Source organism: Mesocricetus auratus, unplaced genomic scaffold (assembly GCF_017639785.1).
Source record: "Mesocricetus auratus isolate SY011 unplaced genomic scaffold, BCM_Maur_2.0 Super-Scaffold_100013, whole genome shotgun sequence".
Lineage (NCBI taxonomy): Eukaryota > Metazoa > Chordata > Mammalia > Rodentia > Cricetidae > Mesocricetus > Mesocricetus auratus.
Genome location: NW_024429196.1, coordinates 70,209,541 through 70,226,529, shown reverse-complemented (window position 1 = coordinate 70,226,529; position 16,989 = coordinate 70,209,541). Strand labels below are relative to the sequence as shown.

The 16,989-nt window shown below is 47.7% G+C and overlaps 1 protein-coding gene across 2 annotated transcripts in view; it reads right to left on the bottom strand.

Annotated features, from left to right (window-relative positions):
• Positions 1–2,973, bottom strand: part of Ippk (inositol-pentakisphosphate 2-kinase) — a 44,474-nt gene extending 41,501 nt beyond the window's left edge. Inside the window, exon 1 of one of the 2 annotated variants that reach the window (XM_005066315.4) lies at positions 2,741–2,973. In XM_005066315.4, coding sequence (XP_005066372.1) covers positions 2,741–2,821 — 81 coding nt within the window. In that variant the 5' untranslated portion in view covers positions 2,822–2,973. Of the gene's footprint in view, positions 1–793; positions 897–2,740 lie in introns of those variants that run through there. The other variant, XM_040755953.1, reaches the window with a different exon arrangement.
• Positions 2,974–16,989: the final 14,016 nt, after the last annotated feature.

Here is a 16,989-nt window from a genome sequence, read left to right as displayed (position 1 = left end):
CATTTTAACACTAAACAACGCCCAGAGCTCCTTCTTCCTGATTCTAACATATAGTTAATGACTATATAGTTGCTGTAAAAAAGTTTTAGATTTTTTTTTTTAAACAGAATCTCACTATGTAGCTCTGGCCTGGAACTGGCTAGATAGAGCAGACTAGTCACAAACTCACAGAGATCTTCCTACCTCTGGCTTTCACAGTAAAGGAAATATTTTTTAAAACAAAAAGAGGAGCCACGCCTGGCAGTGTGTAATCCCAGCTACTCAAGAGGCTGAGAAAGATGGCTTGAGCCAGAGTTTGAGGGTCACAGCAACATAGTGAGACTCACTCTCAATCTAGCAATCAAATGATACTAATGTAAACAGGTAACTACTCGTAATATTTTGATGTATTTTCTTTCAGTCACATGTAACTACAATCACACTACCTGTCTGCAATTTCTTTTTTCCAGTTATTATTTTTAACATTGCCCCACATTAAATGGGATATTGGCCTAGTTCACCTAATTCATCCACTATAAAATAACCATCTAAACTGTTTACATTGTGATATAAGTTAATGATAATTAGAAAATTCATATCCTAACATACAAGGCTGACAGAGAAACTGAGATGACCCCTAAAGCTTGTTCACACCTAAATGATCCAGACACTGTACAGTCATAGAAATGATCTGGGGCTCTCCATGGAGTTTCTGAGAGGTTTCAAAACCTGACCAACCTGCAATGAGCAGTTCTCTTCAAGTTTTGACCAGTGTTCTGTCTGGGCAGACTAAAAAACAGGGCTTTCACGTTACCTCTGTCCATTAGGAATGACAGCTCTCCATAGTAACAGGAGTGGGCACTGTTTCCCCTGCACCTCATAGCCAACACAGCCCAAAAGGCTAGGTGCCCTGGACAACAGAAGACAAACAAAATGTAAACAACCTCACAGATTCTGAGCCAAAACCAACAATGGAAGGTAAAGGCAGCAAATGCAGCTGCCTTAGGAGAGTTAAGCTGCAGTGGCCTTGAGGGAGGCCACAGGCTTCAGTGACTGAAATGGCTGGTAGCACAACTGTCATGCCTTCAGGCCGCAGGGAGGAATGTGCTGAGATGCATCACGTCCCTGCCCAAGAACCCCCTCAGGGTCCATGCCTGTGACTGCAGACAGGACAGTGTATCCAAAGCCTGTCTGCACCAGATGGGTAGGGTTCTGTACCTGGGGATGGATACACTGCAGCCATGTCACAAATGGAGATGTAACTCAGAGTGACGAGTAACAATGGAACCTTCAGGAGCTATCATGAAGGAGGGGGTATGAAGAACCCTGACACAGCTCTCTTGTTTGGCAGGCTCTTCTCCTTCCTGCCTACCGAAGCATGCCCTGCACACTCCTGCAGCCCTCAGTGGGCTGCACTCCTCCACCCTAAGACCCCAGAAGACTCCTCTCTCATCCGTTTGCACGTGAAGAACAGCACATTTCCTTCCAGTGCTGCTGGTCAGTGACAGTGCAGATGTCCCCGCCTGCATCCCCAGCTCTTGCAGGATAGCTGTGCACACAGACGACAGAGGAGGAGAGTTGACAGGGGACTTTTTAAATTTAAATTAGAAACAGACGGGGGACTTTTTAAGAGCTTTTCAACTCAGGAGTTAGTACCAGCTCAGAAAGAGTGGCCACAGCTGGAGAGACTCTGTAGAGGTCTCCCTCACTCCTGGACTGGATGAGGCAGGCCAGGGAGGCTGTGCAGAGAAGCAAAGGTCACCTCCTCTCAAGGGGGAAGGAGGACTACAGACATGCCCGTACCCAAAGGAGCAGAGACCCTCTCCATCCCTCTAAAATGTCTCCTCGGTCACAAAAGGCCCGGAAAAAAAAATGCCTTCCAAGCTTTCTCAGCCTTGGTCAGAGGCAGCAGGGCAGAGACGGCAGCTAGCCTCAAGACCGAAGCTCTAGGCTGCTCAGCAGCCAGTACAGGTGTGTACAACCTTAACTTCGCGAAAACAGAACGCATGCGAGTCCTAGCTTCGCTTTCCTACCCTGGCCTACTGCTCCTCCACCAGTGGTAGCGCTGGGACTCGCTCAGGCTCCCTGTGCTATTAACCTCCTCACATGACACCTCCTGCCTTCTACTCCCCCAGCCCACCGCATTCCTGCTAGGTTGTGTCAGACAGCAAGATGTCAGAGAATCTGGGGTTGCACACAAATCCATACGTTCCCCTTCCTAAACCCGCCTGCTTGGAAATCACTGCATGTTCCGAAACTCCCTTTCAAATTGAACGGAGGAGAAACCGCTTAAAGTCTATGGTCTGGATGCAACCCTGTGGTAGCGCCCGTTCCTCACAGCGGCCCCGTGGTCTCTAGAGGCTCAACTCCACGCTGAGAGTGACAGCACTCGGGGTGCTTTCGCCAGTGCTGTCCAGGCCCTGATCCGGGCTCAGACTCTGGCCCACCGTGCCCTGGCAGTAACATGAGCATCCCGGCGGAGGCTACACGGCGTGAGGCCACGCGACACCCACAGGGTGTGGGAAAAGGCACTGAGGGGACAGGAAACCGAGAAGGGACACTAGGAGGAAAGGGGGCCAACGGGGACAGGGGTGCCAGGGATGAGTCCGGAGCTGAGAGGGCTGCTGGGGGAGGAGGGTACCAGGGAACCACCTGAGCGGAAGCTGGAGGCGGAGTCGCGCCCCAAACTGGAAGGTAGTAGGCACTGGGCTGCCGGAGCCGTCGGTGAGGCCCGGAGCCGCGCTGCCCGCCAGCCGCTCACCTGCGCGTGGGCCACCACAAGGCTCTTGTTGCCTTCGCCGTGGTAACCCCATTCATTCTCGTCCATCTTCCCCTCTTCCATGCCCCGGCGCCCTGGAACTTCGCGGGCCGGGACACGGAGACGCGAGCTGGAGGCCGCCCGCCTCGCTGGGCTCCAGCCGCAGCCGTCTGAAGAAAAGCGCCTGTCAGCTGCCGCCTGCGCTCTAAGCCGCGGCTACTTGCAAGCAAGGAGCGCCGGAAGCCACGCCCCCGGGGGCCGCCATTCCCCGGCCGGGCAACTTCCGGGCCCCTCCCACCTTACCGTCGACATTCCGGGCGGTCGATGAGCCGGAGGCCATCTTAAGTGAGGGCAGAGCGACTCACTTCCGAAACGCAGACTTGGGAACCGGAAGGGAGGATTCCGGATCTGGTCCCGGATGTTGAGGCCGGCGGCTGTCGCCCGGGATCCAATGTATTCGGCGTCGCGTGTTCGTATGGCCACGACTGCATCTTCGTGGACTATAGGAAGGCGCTGGGCGAATGAGCTCCGCCGTCTCATCTGTAGAACGGGATGGGATTAGCTGCACCCTCCTTGGCTCTCCCTCAGACAGAGAAAACTCTAAGGCGGTGGCCACAGTTCACGATGGGAAACGTGACGAGGCGAAGCGAGTGGACCTCACCGTAGCGCTTTTGCCCCGGGACATCCAGAAATGCAGATGGGGCAATAGACGCCATCGCGGAGAGCAACAGCCTCAGTTTATCCTTTGATGCGAAGAATGGCACTACCTGGTAGAGCTGCACTGAGGATCATACGCTCTTAATAATGATTTAGGTGGTGCCCATCTCTAATCTCAGCATTCAGGAGGTGGAGGCAAAAGGATCTCTATGAGTTCGAGACCAACCAGGGTTACAGAAGTGAATGTACCCTTGGAGAACCAATGAATTTACCGGGCATGCTTAAAGAAGCGTTGGATGAAGTGTAACTTAATTAGCGTGGATGACCTCAAAAGAGCTGCACCGCAGAAAAGTCCCATCCTAGCATAAATTTATTCCTCTTCTAAAAACTAAATGGATTTCTCCTTCAGTTAGTCTACTTCCTCACATACTCCCAAAAGCTCATGCAGCTGGGGAGGCTATTTTAAGATGGTAAAGATTATGTTTTACTCTAAAGACAACACTCCAGCCTTCCTCGGGCTTTCTTTCCACACCCCTCTTCTGCTGCTGCACTCTCTGAGCATTGGAGGAGGTGACAGAGATGCTTAATCATTGTCTTACATTGTGGCTGAGCACTGAACCACTGTGTCATAGCAACAGCCACCTTATTCTCTGCAACTTTATGGGCTGTGAGTCTTAGTAACTTTTACTCACTGGAAAAAGAAAGAAGATCCTCTGTACACCTAATATAGGTATAGGCATAAATGTTTAGCAGACAATCTGACAGGCACATAGCCACTTAACTACAGAGTAATTTCCACACTGGGGCCCTATGACCTGCCTAGGTAAAGGCAGTACCAACATGAGTTCCTTCCTGCAGAGCAGTACTTAAAGACAACCGGAAAGTTAGCTGTACCAATGTGCCAGGGGCACCTCTTCCTGGCACACAGGTAGCATTACCACTGGTGTCCATAGATGAGTAGGGTCATTTGTGACAATCCTCCCTAGCAGTCTACGTAACACCTGGTGCTTTCAAACATCAGTCTGCAAGAAGGGAGCTTTCGGCTCAACCCATTTGAGTTATGCATGTCCTGCAATCTGTGCTTCAGAAATAGCATCGTACCATCTAGTTCTAATGTTCAGTGGTAATAGCCTGCATTGTTGTGGGATGTCAGGGACGCCCCCTGGCCAACAATCAAAGGAAAATAGCCCACCCCGACACTGAGATTTTCATTTGGTAACCTTTCAGCTTCTGGGAGTGTCCTTTCCCCTTCATGCTGGCTACCTAACTTCAAAAATCTTTGTTTTAAAGTTCACAGGTACAGGCTGTTGTAGGATTTTCTTAATCACTTTAATGGGTATCATCTGCATGCCATCCAGCCATAAAACTCAGATGTGCCTGGTCCTTGCACTTGGTGCAGGATAATTTCCCACTTTGGTCTTTAAGTGCACTTGCCTGCACTTCAGATGCTTTCCTAAGTCTGTTGGATACTCAGAGGCTAGAATTATATAGTGGACTCCTTTTACAGATGGTAGGCAGATCTCTGTAGACCCACCAAGAAAGTGCCAACTGTCTTAAGACAAAAGTTAGGGGCTCAGGATGTAGCTCAGTCGGTGGAGTCCTGGTCTGGCATGCACAATCTCCAGCACCACAAAAACCAGGCTTGGTAGTACATGCCTGTAATTGCAGCACTCAGAAGGGGGAGACAGAATGATCAAAAGTTCAAGGTCATCCTTGGCTAGTTAGAGGCCAGACTGGGACCCATGACATCATGTCTCAAAACCAAAAAAAAAAAAGTTAGCAAGCAAGGTCCAAAAGAGCATGAAAAAAAGAATCCCAGACATCTGTAGCAATTGTTTTTTCAAAAGAGCAATGTTGGATACAATGTTGTAGGTGGGAGATACTATCTATTTAGCTCCCTTTCATCTACTCGTCCTGGGGTGCTACCAAGGGGTCACTGTACATTTTCCCACACCTAGAAGCTCAGGTGGGCCTGGCTCACACTAATTGCCTTGGTCTGATGCCAAGGAGGACTGGGCTATGCCTCATCTGCTATGGCCTCCAGTTCCCCGGGTCTAGCAGGCTCTCCACTATGGACACCTGGCTGTTGAAAGGGCCTGGCTGGGCAAACAGTCTCCATCCCCACAGCACTTTCCTGCAGGAAAGAAATGTACATAGCACACACTGAGGGGCTAAGTGTCAGCGCTGGGTCAGGCTTAATCGTTTTCACCTGTACTGCTCTCAAGTACTCCTCCCCTTACCCCTTTGTGGGCTACTGCTTCAGAGTGAAGCCTGCAGAGACCACAAACACCGAATTTAGCTGTCTTTCTGCCCTGGAAACTCCTTCCCACACAGCCTTCCCACACTTGCTTTTGAGTAACCTGTGTCTGCTTTTTCTGCATTCCCTCTTGATTGTACTTTATGAACCTAGTTTATATGCCTGTATAAATCCTTGAGATCTGCCAGAACCCCTCCTACCTCATAAAGATCATTACCCATTGTGAGGTCATTACCAGTCCCAAGGCCCCTGCTGAATTACCTTCCTCAAGCTCTCTGGTGAACATGCTCATACCTAGTCTGGTGAGCGGGGTACCAACACCACCTCTCTCCTGACCAATCTCCTCAATACCCTTTCTGCCACATCTCCTCATTCATATCATTGTTCAGTTCTTCCCACGGGGCTCCAGCTTTCGGGTTCCAGAAGGTTTGGTTTACCGTCTCTTTTCCTTACATCCCCCAGCTGGACAAAGTGATAAATCATCCTCTCCTTTACTGTTTCCCTACCAGATCAAAGGGTAACATGATGATGTCTTTTTTTCGCTGTTCTTCAAGCAGACAAGTTTTCTGGGCAGAGAGCTGGGCCGACTCAGTTGCATGTCTTTTCACCCATAGCAAGGGCAATACAGCTTCACCACGGTTCTCTTACAAATATCCCATGCATGCTACTTTCAAGATCTGCAACGTATTCCCTTTTGCCAGTCACTTCTAAGATCTCCCTATACACACCTGTTGGATCACGTGTCACGAACAAATGCCACCCCATAAGACATTCAGGAAGATTCCACCACCAGGATTTGCCCCATGAATTTTGTATCCTTGTTCCCTCTGGGCAGACAGCTCAGCCAACTTTGCGTGTCCTATCACAGCAGGAACAAGGCAAATGCGACCACAAGGAAGCATGCTATTCTACCCCTCATGGAGGACAGCCACTGCAGGACTTGCCCCTGGGCAGTATGCCACCCCCAGACAGCTTCAGCTGTATGCTGAGTCACCCTACAGTAAGGCCCCTGTAGTTGCTCCTCCAAAACTTACCCTTGGCTTCATCCTGTCCCTTTCTGGGTACCAAGTGTTGCGTCGGTTTTTCTGAGGAAGACTAGAACAAGTGTTCGTTCATCCCAGATAGGACAGCAGCGATTGACCACCCATCTAGTCCTGGGACTTCACTGGACTAATGGGAGCATGGGTGACTCCCAAACAGAAGCCCCTACAGATGGAGCCCTCCCCCACTAACCTTGTGCCCCATATGCTCCCCAGACTGTGAACATCTAGGGCAATATGACAATTGGGAGGGTGGTATGCAGAAGGGCATGGCTATCATCAGAGGTGAGGGTCCAATGACACTCCTCCACACCCTGCTCATGTGCATAAATGTCAGCAGATCCAGTCTTGTTACTGTCACCCATGTTACACCAGTAGGGCTGTGTTCCACAACATTGATTCATAAAGGAAGAACCCCGAGAATGGCTGGTCCAGAGCACCTCTGAGTGAGAAGAGGCCAGTGAGTCAGAAAACAAGGGGACTTTGAGCATCTTTTTCCAGGACACTAGGAAACCCTGCCCCCACCCCAGGGAAGGTGGTTGAGGTTGTTCAGGATCGTTGAGAAATGGAGAAAGAAAGACCCTAACCACGACTGGATTGCCAGCCCCTGTGAAAGTATTATGTGTGGGCAGAAGCAGTATCTGGGTGCTGCAGTGAGCCACTTCCTTGGGGGAACCTCACCAGAGGGAGTAGAAGAAAGAATACAACGCTGATAGGAAAACAGTAATGCACCAATTAACTTGGCAAGTTGACCATAGTTTTGTATATTCACTTTGGGGAAGCTGTGAGAGGTATTTAGGAACTGCACATTATCTTTCCATTAATTTGTCTTCAGTGTTTTACTCACTGAAGGAGGGAAGTACATAGATGCCACAGTACATGTGTGCAAGTCAGAGGATAGGCCATAAGAGTTTGTTCTCTCTCTACATGTGGTTTCCAGGGATTCGAACTCAGGTCGTCAGGCTTAGTAGCAACAGCCTTCATCTGCTGGGCTAAGTCACCTTGCCAGCCCTCCTCAACATTTTTGTAAATCTAAAACAATCCTAAAATAAAATTTTCATTTACAAAAACAAAGCAGCCATTATTTAGCTTCTCCCAGAGTTACTAATTAAAATCATGAAGTAGGGGCCAGAGAGATGTCTCAGGGTTAAAAGCTCTATTACCATTAGGGCCAGAGTTTAGATTCCAACACCTAGCTGGATGTTCCCTGCAAATGCCTGTAGCCCCTGCTCTAAGCAGGGAAGAGACGAGAACACTAGGGCTAAAATGTGAGTCCTGGGCTCACAGAGTCTGCTCGCAGGAATAGGCAGAGACAGGTAGAAGACACCAGACATTTGCACTTCCAGGCTCCACATGCACATACATACAATGTACATATATCCACACAGACACACACATAAGTACAGATAAAAATTTTCAACATATTAAAGTATCTTTTCTTATATGTCAGGGTGGCAAATTTTTTTTTTAAATTCTTGCAGTACTGTAGACTGAACCCAAAGCTTCATTCATGACAGGCAAGTGCTCCCACCACCAATTTACAGTTTGGCCCATGAACACAATCTTCCATAGGGTTTTTTTTTTTTTTTGCCACACATGGTAGAGAGAGACAGCACACTTTCATATGCTCTGTTGAGGGTGGTGAATGGCACCACTGGAGGTCATTTGGAAATATTAAAGCTGGTGAAGCTGCAGGTGGAGAGATGGATTAAGACCACTTCCTGCGGGCTGGAGAGATGGCTCAGAGGTTAAGAGCACTAACTGCTCTTCCAGGGGTCCCGAGTTCAATTCCCAGCAACCACATGGTGGCTCACAACCATCTGTAATGAGATCTGGTGCCCTCTTCTGGCCTGCAGGGATACATGCAGGCAGAACACTGTATACATGATAAATAAATAAATCTTTAAAAAAAAAACCACTTCCTGCTCTTACAGAGGGCCTGGGTTCTTATCCCAGCATCCCTGTGAGATGGCTCACAGCCACTTGTAATTCTAGTTCTAACAGATCTGATACACTCTTCTGGCCTCTGAGGGTACCTTGCACACATGTGGTGCATATACAGGTACATATATGATTTTTAAAATATGTTAACAAGCTGATAACGCTTATCTCAACACACATCACTTCCACACCTAGAAATACATCCTATAAAATTCCCAAGTGCTCAGATATGAAATGGGTATTCAACAAAAATGGGGATGCTGGAAAGAGCACTTGACTCCTAGTTTGGGACACTTTGGCACAGCATCAGGCTGTGACATCCAGAGCAAGGACTGACACTCAGTATTCTTCCAAATTCACAGTGAGCTTCACAATTACTGAATTATAATATAGTCAGATACCCATAAATCTCTTAAACAAATAAGTGAGTGTTCTAGTGGTTACTAATTGCTCTGATGAAGCACCATGACCAAAGCAATTTGAGGAGTAAAAGGACTGTTTTTTTGGATTATGATTCCACACTGTAGTCCATCACTGAAGGAAGTCAGGACAGGAACTCAAACAAGGCAGGAACCTGGAGGCAGGAGCTCATGCAGAGGCCATGGAGGGCGTTGTTTACTGACTTGCTCCCCATAGCTTGCTCAGCCTGCTTTCTGATAGAACCCAGGACCACCAGGCCAGGGGTGGCACCACCTACAAAGGACTGGGCAATCCCCCATCATTCCTAATGAGAAAATGCTACAAGTCTGCCTACAGCCCCATCTTGTGGAGGTATTTTCTCAATTGAGGCACCCTCCACTCTGATGGCTCTAGCTCGTGTCGAGTTGACATAAAACCAGCCAGCACAGTGAATATTAAGCCTTCTGTTTTGACTTGACAGTAAAACAAATGAGAGAAATACAGTGTATGACTTTGGATGTGTGTGAGTATAAGTACATGGGCTGCAGGAGACACTTTCTCAAGAAGGGGAGAAGAGGAGAGGATCCACAGATAGATGCTCTACAGCTAGAATATTCATTCCCTGCAAACTCATGTACAAATTTAGTTGCCATTGTAAACTGGATTAAGAGGGAGACCTTTAGAAACTTATTAGTCTGCGGCCGTTATAAAGAATAGAAATATACATAAGTAAAAAGGAGGAAATATCAGAAGTTGAAGCTCATTTTTAGGGACATAGAGATTTCAAAGTCAACCCACGATACATTAATCCCCAACACACACACAAAAAAGAAAGAAAGAAAGAAAGAAAAAGAAGGAAGAAAGAAAGGAAATGTGAATTCTAGGGTACTTACTGTATATATGCAACCATTTGTATCAAAAATTATAACACAAATATATAGTCAACAAAATATACCTATATGCTAGAATACTTATAGAAGGCCTCACCGTATGCTGCACAGTCGTGTGTCTGAGCAGTAGATGAAGTGGTAAACTAAAACAGGAAGTTGCTGTTGTCTCTACCTATAGAATTGTATATATTTTTCCACAAATTCTACCTAGTGAAAATTAAAAAGAGAAGATGGATATAGAGGCTTACACTTGTAATCTCAGCACTATAAAAAACTAATATAAAAAGATCACAATAAATCCTAGGTCAGCCTGGGCTACAACACAGGACCTTGGAGAGAGAGGGGGGTGCAGGGAGGGAGGCAGGGAGGGGGGAGGAAAAAAAGAGAGGGAGAAGGGAAAGAAGAAAGAGACTTCCTATTCCAGGGTCCAGTCAGACCAGTGTAGCTCTCAGTCCTCATGAAGGAAACTCCTCTTTGTAACAGACAGGGACATTACAGACAACCCTAACCCATCAGAGTGGAGAGCTGTGGCGCCCAGTACCCACTGACACATATACAGCAGCACTGCTGCTCCTCAGGCTCAGGGATCGTTGCAGAAGAGGGGGTGGGAAGACCGTGGGAGCCACAGAAACAGGGGCGTTGCTGTGAGAGTGACACTGTGTATCCAGAACTAACAGAAGCTACACCCATGAAGTCTCACCAACATGGCTAGCTAAGCATGAAGATGACACCAACAGACATGCTAATCTGGAACTGGGAGTTCAAGTTTACAAGGCCTCAACCCTGCACAACAAGCTACAGCAACTAATGCTGTGAGTGAGACAAACAGTCTTCCCCGGGGAAAAGCACACACACCAATTGGTTTCTAAAGCAAAAGGTCGGCCATGACAATATATAAAGGTTGTATTTGTATATTTACAAATAAACACACACACACACACACACACACACACACACACACACACACACACACACCCTGTACATACACACTAAGAGGAATTCTGGTTTCCAAGCCAAGGTGTAAGAGCCACTCTGTCCTAACAGTAAGTGCATTTAAAGGCCAACAGATCTTCTTAGATCCAGACAAGCAATGTTACAGAGTGAACTGCTCCCCAAGCAATGTAGAAAGAAACCAGCACAGAGAATCATGTCAACCATGGAAGCCTGCTAGGGGACACTTCCACCCAAACCATGGCATTGCATAGGAACCCACTGACCTTCCATTGCATAGGAACCCACTGACCTTCCATTGCATAGGAACCCACTGACCTTCCATTGCATAGGAACCCACTGACCTCGGAAGGACAGACGGCTGTTTGTCAGTGTGGACAGCTTACAGCTGAAAGCCCTGGGGCGGGGTGGGGGTTATAGACTGCTCCACTTGTATGAGTTTTTTAAACTCCCCCAGGTACTCACCTCCTGGCACTGGGAGGGGGAGAAGGAGCCATTATGAAAAGAAAAGCTGTGCTCTTCCAGAGGCCTGATCTCAGGGGAATTCTTCACAGCCGCTCGCTCAGCGGGGAGGGGGCAAACGGCCAGACTCCAACCCTCCTAAGCTGGGGAAAACTCAACAGCACAGGGAGGGCTGGAAAATGGCTCCGAAGTGTGAGAACCAAGTTCAAGCCTGTAGCCCACAAGAGAGACAGAGACAGACAGAGAGAAGGGGGCAGGTACTAGGGACTTCATAGGCCAGGGACACAGACTCCCTAAAGGACAGATGCCCACTCCAGGACTACTGAATGTTTCCCTTCCCCCACCCGTCACATCATTAAAGGCTTCCTTACTGGAGTTGTTTTCACCTAATGTGTCATGAGTGAATTTTAACAACAAATTATATATCATACTAAAAGGCAAGACCCAATATTAAAAAAAAAAACAGCAAACTTCCAGGCAGTGGTAGTGCACACCTTTAATCCCAGCACTCAGGAGGCAGAGGCAGGTGAATCTCTGTGAGTTTGAGGTCAGCCTGGTCTACAGAGAGAGTTCTAGGACAGCCAGGGCTGTTATATGGAGAAACCATGTCTTGAAAAAACAAAACAACAACAACAAATAGCATATATACATGTATGTATGTATGTATGTATGTATGTATGTATGTATGTACAAGCTTTGTCCATAACTGCCCAATTATAAAAGCCATCAGCACCCTTCAGTAGGGAATCTGATTATCAGATGGTATCCATACAGAGAGCTGTTAGCTAGTATGAAAAGAACTGAATGCCCCAAGTAATGGAGGTTGGCCTCTTGTATATATGTTTCTCTTATTGATTATTGAATAAAACACTGTTTGGCCAATGAGACAGGAAGAGAGGCAGAACTAAGAGACAAGGAGAATTCTGGGAAAGGTAGGCAGAGAGGGCCCTCCAAAACAGTCGCCATGTGAGCCTCCAAAGGAGTTAGAGGTCCAGATCCTTCTCCAGTAAGATAAGACCATGTGGTAATACTTAGATTAATATACATGGGTTAATAATTAAGACAGAGCTAGCCAATAAGAAGCCCTAGTCACGGGCCAACAGTTTTATAATTAATATAAGTTTCTGTGTGTTTATTTGGGGCTGGGAAGGTTGGCGGGACCCGCCAGGGCAAAGAACCTCTTGTTACACCCAAGCTATGAGAAGATTCAAAGGAACTGAGCTAGAAACCTGCCCCAAAAGATAGTACATTGTGACTCCAGCTCCACTATATGAAAAAGGTAAAATTATTGAGGAAGTATAGAGATGATGATTGCCAGGGATTGAGAGTGGCAAGAAGGATAGGGGGGGAGCATGCTTGTGACACTGCAATGAGACACACGTCACTATTCATTTTCCAAACCTATAGAATGCACACCACAGAATGAGCCTTTCTTTAAGCCCTAGACTTGTGCGGTAAGAAGTGTCACTGTGCACTCACCCGTCCAAATAAATGGACTACTCAGCTGGGAGAGGTCCACAGTGGGAGAATTTGACCTGGCATGTGGCCCACCCTTATCACTCCAGCACTTGGGACTTAGAGGCATGAAGATCAGAAGTTCAAGGTTAGTCTCTGATATACATCAATTCTGAGGACAGCCTGGGCTACACAAGACCCTATCTCAACAAACAAATACAAGCACGGTATAATGTAACACAAAAAGACCCAGAGACTGATACTGGGGTTCAAACTTCAAGCTGAAGGTCAGAAAAGCAAAGCAGTCACCACTAATTCTGACATTTACCTCAGGCAGTAAGAGCTGACCCAAGAGCTCTCCTCAGTGTGGCTGGACACTGAATGCTCCTACCTTCAGTGTGGCTGAAGAACGAATGCCTTCTACTGAATACTGAAGACCCTGCTTCTATCTTTTATACCTCTCTAGTGCTAGGATTACAGGCATGTGATCTGTTACTCTTTTAGACTGATTCAATCTCGTGTATCCCTGGGTGGCCTTGAACTCAGAGAAATTGGTCTACCTCTTAATGCTGAGTCCCAGGATTAAAGGTGTGTACCAGCACCTCCTAGCTTCTGGCTGCTGGGATTAAAGGTATGTGTTTGTGGATGACTTTGCTTTCTGAATCCTCAGGCAAGCTTTAATAAATCATAAATATATTGCCCCAGTATAACTTATTGGGGGGAGATTTAGAAAATTTTCTTTTATTAAATGTGTTCTTTGACATTCTCATACATGTATACAATGTATTATGGTTGCTTTTCACCATCCCTCCATCCCTCCCACCCCTTTCCTTCTCCTCCCTCCAAATCCTGTGTACACATCCATGTCTATTTGTTTTGTGACTAGTTTAACAGGGCTGTTTGTGTAATGTATTTGGAACTACCTACTGAAGACTGGTGGAGTCACCAGTGGTATGCAACCTAAAACAATGACTCCCTTCTCCCAGAATCCACTCCTAGCTAATGGTTCTGCAGGGCCGCCCAAGCCCATCCCCAACCCATAGCTGACACTATGAGAACTGTGACATATCAGCTTGACACAATCTAGTGGAAAGGGAATCTAAAAGAGGGATTGTCTAGACCAGGTTGGCCTGTAGGCATGTTGGCGGGTATTCTCTTGACTTTAATTGGTGTGGGAAGGCCCTGCCTACTGTGGGCCACACTATCTTCTGGGGTTGGGCCCTGGACTGCAAAAGAGTTAAGAAAGTAATTGAGCAAGAACACACATTCATTCATTCTCTCTGCTCTTGACTATGATATGATGTGACTAGTGAGACTAGCCTTCCTTGATTTCCCCTCAGTGATAAATTATGCCTGGGATTGTGAACTAAAATATTCATTTCTCCCCCTAAAATGCTTTTTTGTTGGGGAGGTTGAGACAGGGTTTCTCTGTGTTGCTTTGGAGCCTGTCCTGGAACTCAATTTGTAGACCAGGTTGGCATCGAACTCACAGAGACTCACCTGCCTCTGTCTTCCCAGTGCTGGGATTAAAGGTGTGTGGTGTGCCGCCGCCACTGCCACCACCACCACAGCCACCGCCACCACCACCACCACCACCACCACCACCACCACCACCACCACCACCACCACCACCACCAGGTCTCTAAACTGCTTTTCATGAGGGTGTTTTGTCAACTGGAAAGTAAACTAGGACAAAATTCTCATTACTTCCTGTTTATTGTCCATGCAAACCTTAAGTCCCCCTTTGCTGTCTCTGGGTCTGGGTCCCCTCCACCTCCACCCCTGCTCCTGCACAGGTGTGTACATGCCCTGGTGCATGCATGTCTGTGTAGTTCCTTGTACAAACAGCTGCGGAGGCCAGATACAGGGATCAAGTATCTTCCTCTATTTTTTTCCCACCTTCTATTAAGACAAGGTCTTTCATTGCATTTCTTGCACTTCACCTTTGGGCTAGAAGGAAGCTGGAGACAGGAGAATCCCCAGAAACTCCAGGGCCAGCTAGCCTGAAGTACACAGGCAGAGATCCTGTCTCAAACCAAGACAAAAGCAAACACCCACACCTGAGGTAGTCCTACGACTTCCCACACACGCAGGTAACAGATATACAGGGTACCTGGTTTCTAATGTTTTACTTCTCAAATATTAAAATTAGTAAGGTCTGGAGGTATCACTCAGTGGTAGGGTACTTCCACAAAGCCCTGGGTTCCATCCCTAGCACCACAAACAACAACTACAAAATGAACGAGGGGCTGGGTGTTAGTTTTCAGGCATCTGTACTGGCCTGTCCTTGGGGTTCTGACAGGATATGCCCTCAGCTGCAGCCACCAAGAGCACCACCTGCACATATTCACTATGTTCCCTTTTAAAGGGGCCCTGCCCACCTCCCATCCTTCTCTTTCTTTTTCTCCCTCTGTCTGTCCCTCCCTTTCCTCTCCCCCCCTTCTTTTCTCCTCTCTCCTACTACTCCCGCCCCTGGAGGCCAGTCCCCCCCCGCCTTTTCCCCTTTTATGATCTGTCTCCTTAATTAAAACAAAAACAAAAAAAAACCTCTTCTTGAACCCTGTCCCATGGTGTCTTTTTCTCTAGACACACTTTTCTTAAATTACAACAATGGGCTGATGGGTGGATGGCAGACATGGACAGATGCCTGGATGGATGCATGGAACTACACGCTCTCGCTTTAGGGTATGAATGCCTGTACACATGTGACACTGGTGTATACAGAGGATGTATGAACATGTCTGCGTGGTCCTTCAGTCCTGGATAGAGCTGCTAATGGAACGTTTAGAGCAGTGCTTATGCCTCAACAAGCAGAAAGTGACACCATAATGTAAAGAATCCAGTAGGTAAGAGCACTATTGGGCAAGACCAGCAGGAAACAGGCAGGTAGAAGTCTACTAAAAATGGAACTCTGAAAGTCAGAAACAGATCTTTTTAAAAAATATTCTATTTTTCTCTGTGTGTACATGCACCCATGGAAACCAGAAATCGAAGTTGAATCCCCTAGAACTGGAATTAAAAGCAGTTGTGAGCGACGCAACTTGGACGTTGGGACTCAAACTTTAGTCCTCTGGAATTGCTGCAAACCTGTACAGCAGCAGCATGGGCTGGAGTGTGGTCAGGCCCTGGAGATGACCCTGAAACACCAGGCATGTCCCTTGGCTTGGCTAAAGGGACCTGATACCTCTCTCTTGCTGGGGAACAGGAAGCACAAGACACCTATCCAGGAAGGAGCTCAAGAGGCAGGCTTGAGGCTGGGGAAGGGACAATCGATGGCAACAGTGACTGCAAATCTCAGAAGTCTGGAAATTCCCTGAGTCACAGGGTTATGCAAGTGCTGTGGGAGCAGTGACAATGAGCAGGAATAATGCTGCAGGGCAGGCTTGGCCAGCAGCAGCCACGCCCCTCGTACCTCAGAGAAACTGCCAACACCGTGTGAGAACAGCTGTGCAGAGGGAATGTGGCACCACAACTCCAGGCTGCCTGGGGGTAGTTTCCAGACACCTAAAAACAGCTGGCAAGTGCCCAGAGGTGGGAGGGACAGGCAGGAGTTTTACAGCAAATGACAAGGGGCTATGGGATGCTTTCAGGCTGGGCCTAAGGGGGACAAGGAGGCAAAGCTACCCAGAGATCAGAATTGAGCCAACATCCCCCAGCCACATCTGGCTCCAGAAAGATGCTCCTTCTGCAGGACCAAGAAGAGAGACTAAGTCCCCCAGGATGCAAGCTAAAGATGAGGTGGTGCAGGGGAAGGGAGGTGGTGGCCAGGCTTAGGGCTGCTCACAAGGGACCTCTCTATCTGGGGACTTCTGAGGATGTCTGGGACCTGGAGAGACTCCACCATCCTCAGCATCTCCCAACATGTAGCGCCAGCAAAGCCACTTACAATGAGCACTGCTGACTCAGTGACTTCATGTCAGCACTCAGCAAGTAAACTGCATCGCAAAACTAATTAAGAAGGAGACGGCTAACCCAGTCTGGCACGGTGATGCATGCCTGCAATCTCAACTCTGGGAGGTGGAGGCAGGCTAGCCTCAGCTAATAGTGAATTCAAGACACCCTGGACTACAGGACACCCTGCCTCAATAACAAACACAAGTGTCAACTCACTCTAGGGTGTGACATGGTTTTGGCATTTGCTGATTGAAGGCCTGATTATGTATCTCTGATAAGAAAAAACAAAGCACAAACAGTTCACAA